At 35.4% G+C, this 12,419-nt stretch overlaps 1 protein-coding gene across 1 annotated transcript; it reads right to left on the reverse strand.

Moving 5' to 3' along the window:
* Positions 1 to 5,976: 5,976 nt before the first annotated feature.
* On the reverse strand, positions 5,977 to 7,159 carry LOC103949685 (protein ENHANCED DISEASE RESISTANCE 2-like). The gene has a single exon (XM_009360793.3). The coding sequence runs from the start codon at positions 7,068 to 7,070 to the stop codon at positions 6,153 to 6,155; it is 918 nt and encodes a 305-aa protein (XP_009359068.2). The 5' UTR covers positions 7,071 to 7,159; the 3' UTR covers positions 5,977 to 6,152.
* Between the last annotated feature and the right edge of the window lie 5,260 nt (positions 7,160 to 12,419).

Consider the following 12,419-nt stretch of genomic DNA (forward strand, 5'->3'; position numbering starts at 1 on the left):
ATATCCTTGTTTGGTTCTAACATTTATTAGGAGAACCATTGCTAATTTAAATCGCCAACAGGTACAATTGTAATACTTATACACATAAACAAAGTGGATAGGTTATGTCTTAGTAATACAGCTAGTTAATTAAAAATAAATATTGGTTTCACAACCAAAAAAAGATATTAAGTAATGTTGCGTATGTATGTCGAGAATAATTTTGAAATGTATTCGGAATATTGTCATGCGTTTAGAGCTAGAGAAAGTATAAGTAGAGGGGGCACATACCCTCTCTCAACCTTTTTCAAGTTGAAAAATTAGTATATATATTAATCTTGTTGAAATATTTACAAAATTCTAGTTGAGTTATTAAGTTTTCCTGCCCCCTTCTTTGTTTGCTTACTCCCGATCTCATGTTTATATTCATATTGAGTTGCGTACTTTTGTTAACATGAATGAGTATTAAATTATCAATGCAACAAGTAAAGAGAAAAATAGAGAAAAAGACAAAATTAGATTGATTTTTTATGAAAATGGGGTTAAATTTTTAAAGGTGTGGTCTCACTTACACTACAAAAAAAAAACTGTCTTTTAATGACATAAAACTTATGTGGTTTAGAACAGAAACGTCATCAAAAGGATCTTATCCATGATGTTTTTTAATTGGGACATCCTTATTATACAAATAGTTTAATCGTCCCTCCAATTGTATAATGACATATGATGTTCACTCCAGTGTTATGGACACTAAACAATCTCTCCTTTTGGCCTACTGGCACCAACTATATCTAAACATTTTAATACCAATTATTTGACACATCATACGTATAGCGTACAACATGAGGTTCAAAGTGATTACTAGTACGATGTTTAGAGTATGAGTCGTTGCCCTAAATAGTATGAGTCTGCAATATAATACAAATTTTGATCATTCTGTGAAAAATATGTCAATATCCTCATTAAGTGAAGGGGTTAGTTTGACAAAAATCCTCTTAAAAAGGTATGCACTTCCCGAGAGAATTGCGTCAAAACGCGATGAAGGAGAGTAACTGAAGATCCACAAATATGTGGGGTCGAGGAAACCCGGAGCCAGCTGGGAAGAGTAGGAGAAGGAAGGAATAAAACCATGGATGTGGAGGATGGGAAAGGGGAATTGAAATTGATGGCTTAAGTTTTGAAATTGATGACAGAGGTTTGAAAATTGATTCACTAATTCAGATCACAACAAGAAGAAACATGCATCAGAACTAGCGGTGCACATGCATGGCCATTGCCACGAACCCAACCAACACAAAACCAAAACCGCTACAGATCATCAGGAATGTTACACACAATTCTTCGAGGAAGACCAAGCAAGAGTCAAAAGTCGTTTATTTTTACCAAAAACGCAGCTGGTCAACAAAACTCAAACTTTGCATCTCCCCTTGTACACGACGAGGCAAAAGTGGTTCATTTTTACCTTTTTGTCACTCGTAAATGTCTCGGAAGGGCAAAGAGAAATTAAAAAGATGGAGGAAAAAGAAAAGAAGGAAAATGTCGATGAATTAGGTGGGTCAAGTTCTCACTAATGCCTAAGCCAGCACTCCACCATGCTTTATAGACTTCACGAGTCCACTTATTCTTGTGTGGATGAAATCCCAGGACACTGAAAATAATGCACCGCAATACACGAGAAATTTTTCAGTGTTGCGAAACGATTTGGTACATTAAGTATCATTATATAAGTAGTTAAAATTATTTTTTTCAGTATTCAACCTCTTGTATTAAAATACTTGGTTTACTAGACCATTTTTATGACACACTACTGAAAAATCTTTCTGAAAACACACAAGGCATGATAATAATGTGAAAGAAGAGTGGTAAGGTTTGTCTTTCTTGCATTGTTTCTTCGTTTGTAAGTTTCACAAACATAAATAGTTGAATTCACTTTACATGCACAAACATGATATTTCCAAGTGTGCGAAATTAGGAAGGCTCTTTTTTTCTCATAAGCTTGTGGAAACAAGAAGTTCAAAACCAAAATTGAAGTCCATTGTCTCAACATAAAACAATTTCCAAGATCCCAAATATTTATACGAGGAATGACAGTTTTCTCTCCAAAAATCAATGAACAAGTGATTCACCTATAAAACGAGCATAAATTTTTTAATGTGTTCGGAACACATGTCAGTACACTATATGTAGCACAAGTCTAAGGAGTTTTTTTTTTTTTTTTTTCAAGTATTCCTCCACTTGTGCAATGACATATGGCGTATACGCCCGTTTTCTAAACACATTAAAAAATCTTTATAAAAGGAGAAAAATTAACATACAATATTTGAGAAGTGGTCATCTTTTTCATCTTCTTTTCTATGTCACAATTTACTGAAAGTTGCCTAAGATAGCAGCCAAGCACATTGAAAGTTGCCAAAAGAAAAAAGAAAACAAAAAACAATTGCGACTAGGACAAAATGATAATTTTAAATAATATGGATTACGGAAAAATAAATAAAGTAAAAAGCATATCAAAATTGGTCGGGCATTCCTAGTTCTGACAAGTGGATGGTGAATAATGATTCAAGAAATAAAAGGCTCAAAAGAGTCGGGCCCCTCTAGATTCTTGATATGAGGCTTGATTGAGAGACTTCGATTGCAAAACAAAAATTTGTTATTATTTCAACTGATGGATTGATTGGAACGTAGGCAATTAGATGCTTTCAACATTAAAATTAACGATATGCAAATTTATGAAAACATAGTTAAATTTATCAAACAATATTGATCGTTAAAGAAATTTACAATGAAGTGAGTATATCAACTCTGTTATAGAATTAGTGGGTGAATGCCTACTCAAAAGAATGCCCAAAGACTTAGTAATAGTGAGTAATAGTGTTTGATACTTTCAAAAGTATCATCATTGTATTTTGATGGTTGTAGTTACGAGAGTCGCTCTATAAATAGAGCACTCCGTCTATTATCAAATGCACTGCGAAAGAAAGCAAGAGAAATAATATCAGTATCCCTCCCTCTCTTTATCTGCCATCCTTTTTTGAGTTATAGCTACTAAAGTCATAGTGTGATATTTTGCACCTGCTTCGATCATGTCCTTAGAAAGGTTATCTCTCTAACTTTTGTCTATTTATAACAAACTCATTCAAATTTAATCGAAATTAGAGAAAAATTTCTCAAAGAAAAAAATTTAAAATTCGAAATCTGCAATGAGTTATGACGAAATTTTTATAATTGCTATATGTTCTCAATATAAGGTGAAGTTTGCATTTCACCCCCTTTTCCATATTAATTCATGATTTTAGGGATATTTTGATAGAAATATCGATAATTTCGTGAATATTTTAAACACTAGAAACACTAAATGTTTTTATTTAAAACTAATTTAAATTAAAGGGGTAACGACTTAAATTAGAAAAGTATTAAAGAGAAAATGATTCGAACTTGGACATTTTGTATATAGTTTATAAATTATAATCAACAAAAATATATGGATAAAAAAACAAGAAAAATATTGTGACAAGACGAGTTAAAAAAAACCAAAAAAAATGGTACAACTAAAGTATTATTTGTTCGTCTTCGATAGAAACTTCCCTCAGCCACTTAATAATCGGCCGAAAGGTCCTAATCGAAAACACATTAACCTCTTGTTTCATTTGGGTAAAAGGTACTACCACAGTAGGCTAGTAACTTCAGCAAGCTAGGCTAAGGCATGCCCCCTTCGTACCCACCAACCCCAACCCCACATCAGGAAGTTATTAGATCTACAGGGAAGAATTTTTTGTCAAATTACCAACCGTACCATATCAAAGTTGTGCCAAAAAATTTGTACCATTGGTAATGGTACGGTATTTGTACCGTATCATATATTTTCAGTACGGTAATGATATTCAAAACCATTACCAGTGATATACCGTACCGTACCATTATTATTAATATTATATCATTTATATATATAATTAGGTATTATTATCATTATATATGCACTTTATTTTATTTTTTCCTTGTCATTTATCCAATCATCTCATCCTCTAACATCTATTTTCCCAATAAAAAAACCTAAGCCTTCTTATGCTACGACTCTTCATCTTTTCAATCATCTAGCCATCCACTTCATCTATGTTGCTCCCGTTCCGGCAACTCTCTATCTCTGTCTCTTCGTAGTCCATCTCATCTTCTCCTTCATCAAATTGCGATGTCTTTCTCCCTGGCTTCATCTATCAAGTTAATTTTTGTACAATTTTAAAGAATTTAGAGATGGAACTTAGAAATTTGTGTATTATTATTTTTAGGGATGTTGGGTTCTTTCATCAATTCTTCCATCTATTTACTTCTTGTTTCTTAAATGAATCTCTATAAAATTCTCAAAATTAAATAAAAAAAATTTAGAAACCCAAAGCGAGTTGCCAAAACACGTTTGGGCCTTGAATTGGGTTGAAAAAAAAATCAAATATTGGGCCAAAAGAATGGCCCAAAACAAAGTGATAATTACCATTACCATACCATGTCAACCGAACTATTTGGCATGCCGAAATTCGGTGTACCAAAGTTTGGCACGGTAATGGTAATAGATTTTGTCATACCAAAAGTTTGGTATGGTAATTAGTACATGGGTTTTGGTATGGTAATCGTACTAGTACCACCCCTAATTAGGTCTCTTGCGGAGGAAAGAAACCGAGAAATCTTGTTCAGATGCTTATTACAGTTTTCACATTGAATCAAATGGCATTAAACTTTTCAAGGTGTTGTGTTTTTGTGATAAGTATCTGTTGGAGCGGAAAATTTCAAGTATTTCAATTCTCCACCAACAAAGTAATCTTGTAACCATGTTGAGAGGTCCACAAAACCATCTTTGCTCGCTATCAATGAGGAAGGAGGGAGACCTACAATAAAACACTTTTACGCTCAAGTCAATGTTTGTTCAGGATACTTGTAAAACATAAAACAATCTCATACCTCTTCTTTTCCCCCAACCCCCTATACTGGTGGGATTATTAGCCTTTGGCATTCAAGTATTGGGCCCCAAGTTTCAATTTCCTTCTATTTCTCCATGTTCTGTGGAATGGATATTAGGTTGATTAATTGTAGCTCCACTCCCCATGTTTGACATCTTAATGGGTTGCTTAGTGGAGTAATTTTTTTGCTTCCACATTATCTTACATATGAGAAATAAACGATAGATGTTATAATATAATTATATCCTAGTTCTCTGCCACTTCAAGACAATACTGCGTCTAATCCCATAATGTCGAGATATCTCTCATGTAATCAATTCACCATCATCTATTGGACACCTGCTAAACTAAGCAACTATTGAACGGATAAGGACAATAGGTCCTATGTATTGGTTCTAAAGAAATATCTCCATAGTGTCTAATTCTTGGAGTAGGATTCCCTCCTCTCCTCATCTCTTTCTCCTTTCATCCCCTTCTATTTAAACGGTTGCAATTACGGCACGTCTACATCTTATTTTGAATTTTTTATATAGAGTATAAGACAAAAAAAGAGAGTGTGAGACGAGAGAATGGAAGGGGATGATATAGGATGGGAAAAAAAGTTCTAATCCGTAATTCTTGGAGATAAGGTCTATTTCTACTTCTAAATTTTATAAATTAACGCAATGTACACTATGACACTGAATCATTTCCAATGGAATAGTATTGTCACAATCACACTACCAAACAAGGCCTTAGGGTACAATGTACTACCCCAAATAATGTCATTACAAGCAAAACGACATATATTCGTTTAAAAGTACTTTTAAAATAGTTAAAACCGATTTTGATAAAAAATATTTTTGTAACCACTTGAAGACCCAATACTTAATAGGCATGCTGCATTTGTGCCTTTTGTGACGTGTTTGCTGTTACCATATCCCACTACCAAGATCTCTACATCCGCGAGAATTATTTTACTCGCCACACTATTTATTATCATTAAAAGAATTTAAAGGTTGAAATTTGTGTTTTCCATATTAATCCAGAAACCTTAAAAACATGTGGAAAGTGAGAAATCAGTTGCATTGTCATTTGTTGTTACGATTTTCAATTTTATTATCTACACATCAATCCCCATGAAAAAAGGGATGAACCCACCAAGTGAAAATTACAATTAACAACAAATAATAATTAAACGTTTTTTTAAATATAAAAAAAATAAAAAGCTACCGCCGGTTAAGATTCTCAATCGTCGTCGTCGTCGTCGCCGGACTTATGATGATTCACCTTCGACGCAAAACTCAATCCACGCGCTACGATCGTCGTCTGCAGCGCGTCCACGACCGTCGCCGACGACATCTCCATCTGGCATACCCTAACCGCGCCGACTAACTTCTCAGGCAGCTCATCCTCCGCATGCGCCTCCACAACGAACCCCATGTCTATCGTCACGCTCGTCACGTACCTCAATGCGAGTCGCAAAATGGCCTTCGCGATCCCCGAGCTCGCGATATCGACGTCAATCTCCAGGTAGTTGGGTCCTCTGTGGTAATTACACGTCAGCGCCTTCCCCAGCAAACACGCACTGTAATTCCCCACCGTCTTCACGACGATCCACGGCCCCTTCACGATCCGGTTCACGATCTTGAACCGCTGATTCCGGAACGCGTCGTCGCCGTGGATGAACCGGTAGAGGAGAGAGCCGGCGGGGATTGGATCCTCCGCCGCGAAGTAGAAAACCGCGCTGTGCTGGTCCTTGCCGGGAATCTGGAGATTCACGGCAAAAATGAAGCTCTTCATCGACTTCCCTTGGGACTGAGCCTTCCGCAGCGCGTTGGCCACGCGATTATCGGGGCGGGCGAGTACGTTATCGAGTTTCGTGCTGGATCTGAGCCAGTCGGTGCCGCACGGCTGGAGTAGGTAGTCGCCGGCGGGGCCTTTTTGTTTATTCGACAAGTATTTCTTGGTGCGGAGAGAGAATAGGTCGCCGGGAGGGGACGCCCAGCCGTTGGTTCCGGTGGTGAGGTCCACATGGCGCAAGGATCCGCCGTGGACGGACTCGGAGATCCAGTCGGCGGTGGAGGTTGTAGAATCCTCCGATTTGGAGCATTTTCCGGCGTGGTCGGGGACGGAGCTCCGGTGCTTTTGCTTTGTTGGACACATGGTGGCAGTGGTGCTTCTCTACTCGTCTCTGTTATTTTGGTTTCGCACTATGACTCTCTCCTGTTTAGAAGCGAGCGCCTCATTTGTCGAGGCCACCGCGGTGTTTAATTGCCAGGGAAACACAAGTACCCTTCGCTTTGGAGAAAACTACGAGACTGCCATCGTTTCTGAGACAGCTAATTTTGTATATTTATTTCCTATTTGATTATTCATCGCATCTGGGACAGATAATTTACACGGCTCATATATTCTTTTGTTCTTTTTTTTTCTTCTCCTTTTTCGGAAAGCAAGTAATGCTGGTTATATGTAGTCTGTTTATTTCTTTGTTCTCAAGAGATACTAGGGACTCTTCTATTATATCAATTTAACGTTAATTATCGTATCAATATCAGAAAACATTATGTAAAAAACATGAAGTGACTAAAAGTTTATGAACAGTCTTACTTTTTAGAGAGTCGGTGTCTTCAAATTCCCTTTTATACAAATTAAAATAATTTTTTTTTATAAGAAATGATATGCATAACTTCAAGTTTCAACCCTACATCAAAAAGGGCTACAAGATCTCAAAAATATTAACTTTAAAATTATAGTAAAAAAAATACCACATCATAAAAACAATTTAATTGTTTGTTTTTCATTTTTAACCATTAATTCACATTTATTTTCTTTTTATCATCATAACATATTCAAATGGATTTATAATTTGGCATGCGAGATCAAATCTTCTACATCCAAAATAGGTGTGGCCTCTCTATGATCCCAATATGTGTTTGACATATATTAAATTTATAACAATAAAATTAAGAAAAGTTAAAATAATATATATGTATCAATCACTTATTGGGGCCGCAAAAAGGCCGCACCCATTTTTAATGTAGAACATTTGGTCTCTGCTTGAACCTTCCATTGACTCTTGGAAAAGAAGACACACTCATACACTCACTTTGATACATGCCCTGGATTAAATAAATCCGCATGTAGCAAATCAAAGAATTAGAATACATATTAATTGAATAAAAACTAATAAAATTGTGTGCACCAATAAATTCACATGTGTTCTTGTATAAAATAATGTCCCATTGTACCTAATTTATTTTATAGTTAGTGTGCTTAACTTTTTATAATGAGAGACAGACTCGAACTTAAATACAGTCTAAAATTTAATAATTTTAAATAGTGGAAAATTAAATTGGAAATTAATTTTAAAATGCAGTTGGTGAAATGATTTTGTATTATAAAATTATTTTTATTTTGGAAGTAATCGTCACTCTTGTTGTCAATTCAAGTATCAAAAATGCATGATTACATTTTGTAGATGACGCTTTGATGGAAAACAATAATGTTTGTGCATTATAGGGCATGTTCAATCCTCATTGACTGTCACATCCCGGCCTGGGGTCCACTACATCCCAGACCCGCTCCACCACCATAGCACAATATTGTTCGCTTTGGGTCCTGACCACTCCTTCACGGTTTTGTTTCTGGGAACTCACACGAGAACTTCCCAGTGGCCCAGTGGGGCACCCATCAAACTGACACATCCAGACCCAGAATGTCCACTAGGACCCTGAATCGAGGCGTGTTGGCCGACACTTGGAAGGTGACGAAGCCATAAAATGTGATAATGTATAAAATGTGAATAAATTAAAATCTAAAAGTGCCTAAGTACACGAGTGCACAGTGAGCGGGTCTGGACCCATTTCACGTGTGATACAGAGTATAGGTATAGTTCAGTAAGGTAAGATAATAATTATACCATCATAAGAATACATTTGTACCGAAAAGTGCTACGAATACTTGTCAATACGGAACTCTGCTGCTAGAACCTAGAGGAGTGCAAAAATAGAAAATATGAATGAGTGAAACAAAACTTTTCAAACCAATTTCAATTACCAAAGGCAGTAACCCCTCGTCGTAACGCCTGTTATTTCTCACGTCCCAAAGCGAACAATATCGTGCTACGGTAATGGAGCGGGCTCTTGATGTGGTGGACCCCAGACCAGGATGTGACACTAACTCTATCGTTTGTAAAAACAAAATGAAATGCATGCTTGCATTTTGATAGTGGAAATCTACACACCCCTATTTTGTTTCCATTTTTGTTTGAAATTGTTATGAGAAGCAAAGATATGTCGTATGGAGCAAAAAATTGAAAAATCATGCTTCACACCTCCAACCAAACGCAAGATTAACATCATTCTATTAAAAAAAAAAATCCATATATTCAATTTTAAATATCTAATCCCCTTCCCAGCAACATAAAATCATGGAAGGGCATAACTAACAATTTTTTTTTGGAAGTACTTATTTCTACTTTTATTATGTGCGGATAACTGACTAACACTTTCATTAAAGCGAACTATATAATTAGCACTAAATCTAAGCGTGGTTGCTCTTTTGATTCCATGTACTCAATAAGGTGTGAAGCTCTATCATGCATGACAAGTGACAACTAAGAAATTGTATTTTCCTATAATATTGGATTCCTTACTAATTTCTAATTTGATTCTTACCATTTAATTATATTTAAACTACGTATTAATAAAACTCTGATTCTTAACTAAAATTTGAAGAAAATTACTATTATGACCCTCTAGTTAAAATTGAATAGAAATAAAAATTATAGGCAATTTAGTAATTACAAAATTATAAATTTTACTTTTTTTTTTTTAAGCATCACCCATATATGATTTTAACATCCAAATTATTTGATAAAAAAAAGAATAATATTTATTTGACAAAAAAATTAATATTTAAAACAAATTTCTGTCTTGTATTTTTATCAGGAAACGAAATTCTCTATTTAATATTGAAAACTGACTTTGATAAACCTTTTGTTTTTCCTAATTTCTACTTTTCTTAAGAGTAAAGCTAGAGTAAGGGGCATTTTCTGTAAATTCCTCAACACAACGGGGGGACTTCCGGAAGTGAAATGGGAATATGAAAAACTGAGAAATGGTCCGTACTCCCTTAGGACGGTGTGGCCTTGACAAACCGTTTGACTTGACGAATCTGAGCATCTGGAAAGCGACACGTGTTAATATCTTTATGTAAAGGGCATTCGCCTCCTCAACATTTTCGTCCTTTGACAATCTGATTTTTCATGCCAACTTCTAGGTCTTAACTAAGAAAACAAATATCCGTACTCAGAAAATAAAAATATAACAAAATGTTGAATAATTGGAGAATTCATATTCGTTTAAAGATATTTTTTTGTGTGATCGGAAGACGTTAGTTTACATATCATTATATAATTATAGAGATACCTTAAAAAAAATTCGCTCCAACTACGTACGACATGCTGTGTACCAATTTATGTTTCGATTGCACTAAAAAGTATCTCATTGGTTTAGTGGCTCAAATTTGACATGTGGCACATGGAGGCTTGTGCTAACAGTCTCCACAACTGGTATCAATGTTTGTATTATTGATTGTAATCCGTTGATGTGATTACGATATTGAAACATTTGTGGCATAATTGACTAGTCATAAATAAATGGGTAGTCTATTTGGTTATGGCTATTTGAAAGTACCAAAACCAAACAAATTACGAAAGAGAATTGTTATTAGCACTTCAAAATTTTTATTCTACACGCTTCATAAGTGTATTTTTTTTTTCTAATTATAGAAAGTGTGGAATGCTAAATGAGATTTCTGGAGTGCTAATAACAATTCCCATTATGAAATTATTATTAACGGATAATAGAATTGTTGAGATAGTAACAAACTTTTTTTTATCAGAAAGTCAACTTTCATTAAGATAAAACTAGTACAAGGCCCAAAAAGAACTTGGTAAACAACTACAGGAAAGTAAAAGGCCCAAGCAAAATGAGAGCAATAACCCAAGATACAACGAGAGGCCCACATAAGTTTTAAGCCTGAAGGCAATAGAAAATAGAAAGTAAAAAACCCTTATCTCCAGCAGTAAAAACCACATTGCTACCCCTGCAAATATATACAAACAAAGTATTATACGGGTAAAGGGTGAGGCTAAAGGGATATGTAAAATACCCAACACTTGGCCTCAATGGGATCTTGCATAGGTATGCCAGTTGGGGGAGGGGAAGTGACGGAGGGTAGTAGATTTGGTATCTATTTCCTAATCAGAGCGCGCATATCCGAGTACATGGTGGGATGAGGATGTAGTATCATAGCTAAGGAGATGGGAAGACAGAAAGCAGTAAAATTAGGCAAAAGCCGGATAAGAGGCATGAAGCCCAGATATGAGACAAACTCAGGGAATAGTTGAGACCCAGCACAGGAAAAACTAAGATAAACAAAGAGAGAACCGGGAATAAAATGAAAGAAGGAGACTGGAAATAGGAAAGGAAGAGATGGATGCTGGGAAGGGATGGAGCAGAAGAAGTGAAAAGGGAGGAAAATAAGAAAAAGGCAAATGAGGGAATGAAGGAAAGAGAGAATGAGGAGGGAAGAAGGAGACTAAAAAGAGAAGGAGGTAGTGGGTTGCCGCCTACCCTAAGCAAAAGCAAGGGGCGGCGACTGAAAGTTGAAGTCGTAGAAAAGGCTCTGGATCTGGGTTTTTAGAGAGAGAAACTAGGAGAAAACGCGTTGGGTAAAGTCAAGATAGTAACAAACTAAATGCTACGTTTTGATTGAATTATGGTTGGTTTGGGATTATGTTGCTTTTAAAAAAGCAGCTTATTAAAAAAATCTGAACATTAAATGTGTTTGGTAAAATAAAAAAATAAAAAAAACTTTTTTAAAAAATTGCTGTCAATGAAAGTAGAAAAACATAAAAAAGAAGAAGCAAGATTTAGCATGCTTTTAATTTTTTTAATTTTTTAATTTTTGTCAAAGCATAGCAATAAATGCTCATTTAATGAAATTTTGAAATAGCAAGTATATCCCCACATGTTTTACAAAATTATAATTTTCCCCCTATATTATTGTCTTAGACAATTATTATATCACACTAAGGCTCCGTTTAGTATTGCTTTTTTCACCAAAATTTGGTTCACTTTAAAGTTAAGTTGTACAAAAATGTTTGGTAAAAGTAAAATATCCTGCTTATTTTAAAACCAATGACTTCCAAATAACAAATTTAAAAATAGCATGTAGGTTGCTTTTAAAAGTTGTTTTAATAAAAAAGCGGAAATGACATATTTAGCCTTTCACACATATTATCCCTTAGAGAATAAAGTGACTCCTACCACCTATCACTACTATTGTTGCCACCACCACCACTATAACCACAACCTCCAAGGGCAGGGCATAGAATGCCTTGATAGCAAAAAAGCCAAGGGCAAGGCCAACCATCACCACCATGCCACTACAACTATTGTCACCACCATTTTTTCCACCACCACCATAACCGCAACCATCACCACC

This window comes from the organism of the source record quoted next, unplaced genomic scaffold, assembly GCF_019419815.1.
Source record: "Pyrus x bretschneideri cultivar Hongxiangsu unplaced genomic scaffold, Pyrus_bretschneideri_v1 Contig28, whole genome shotgun sequence".
Classification (NCBI taxonomy): Eukaryota; Viridiplantae; Streptophyta; class Magnoliopsida; order Rosales; family Rosaceae; genus Pyrus; species Pyrus x bretschneideri.

Bases quoted from the DNA above. Each gene is read 5' to 3' on its own strand.
- LOC103949685 (XM_009360793.3), bottom strand. From the start codon at position 7,070: ATGTGTCCAACAAAGCAAAAGCACCGGAGCTCCGTCCCCGACCACGCC.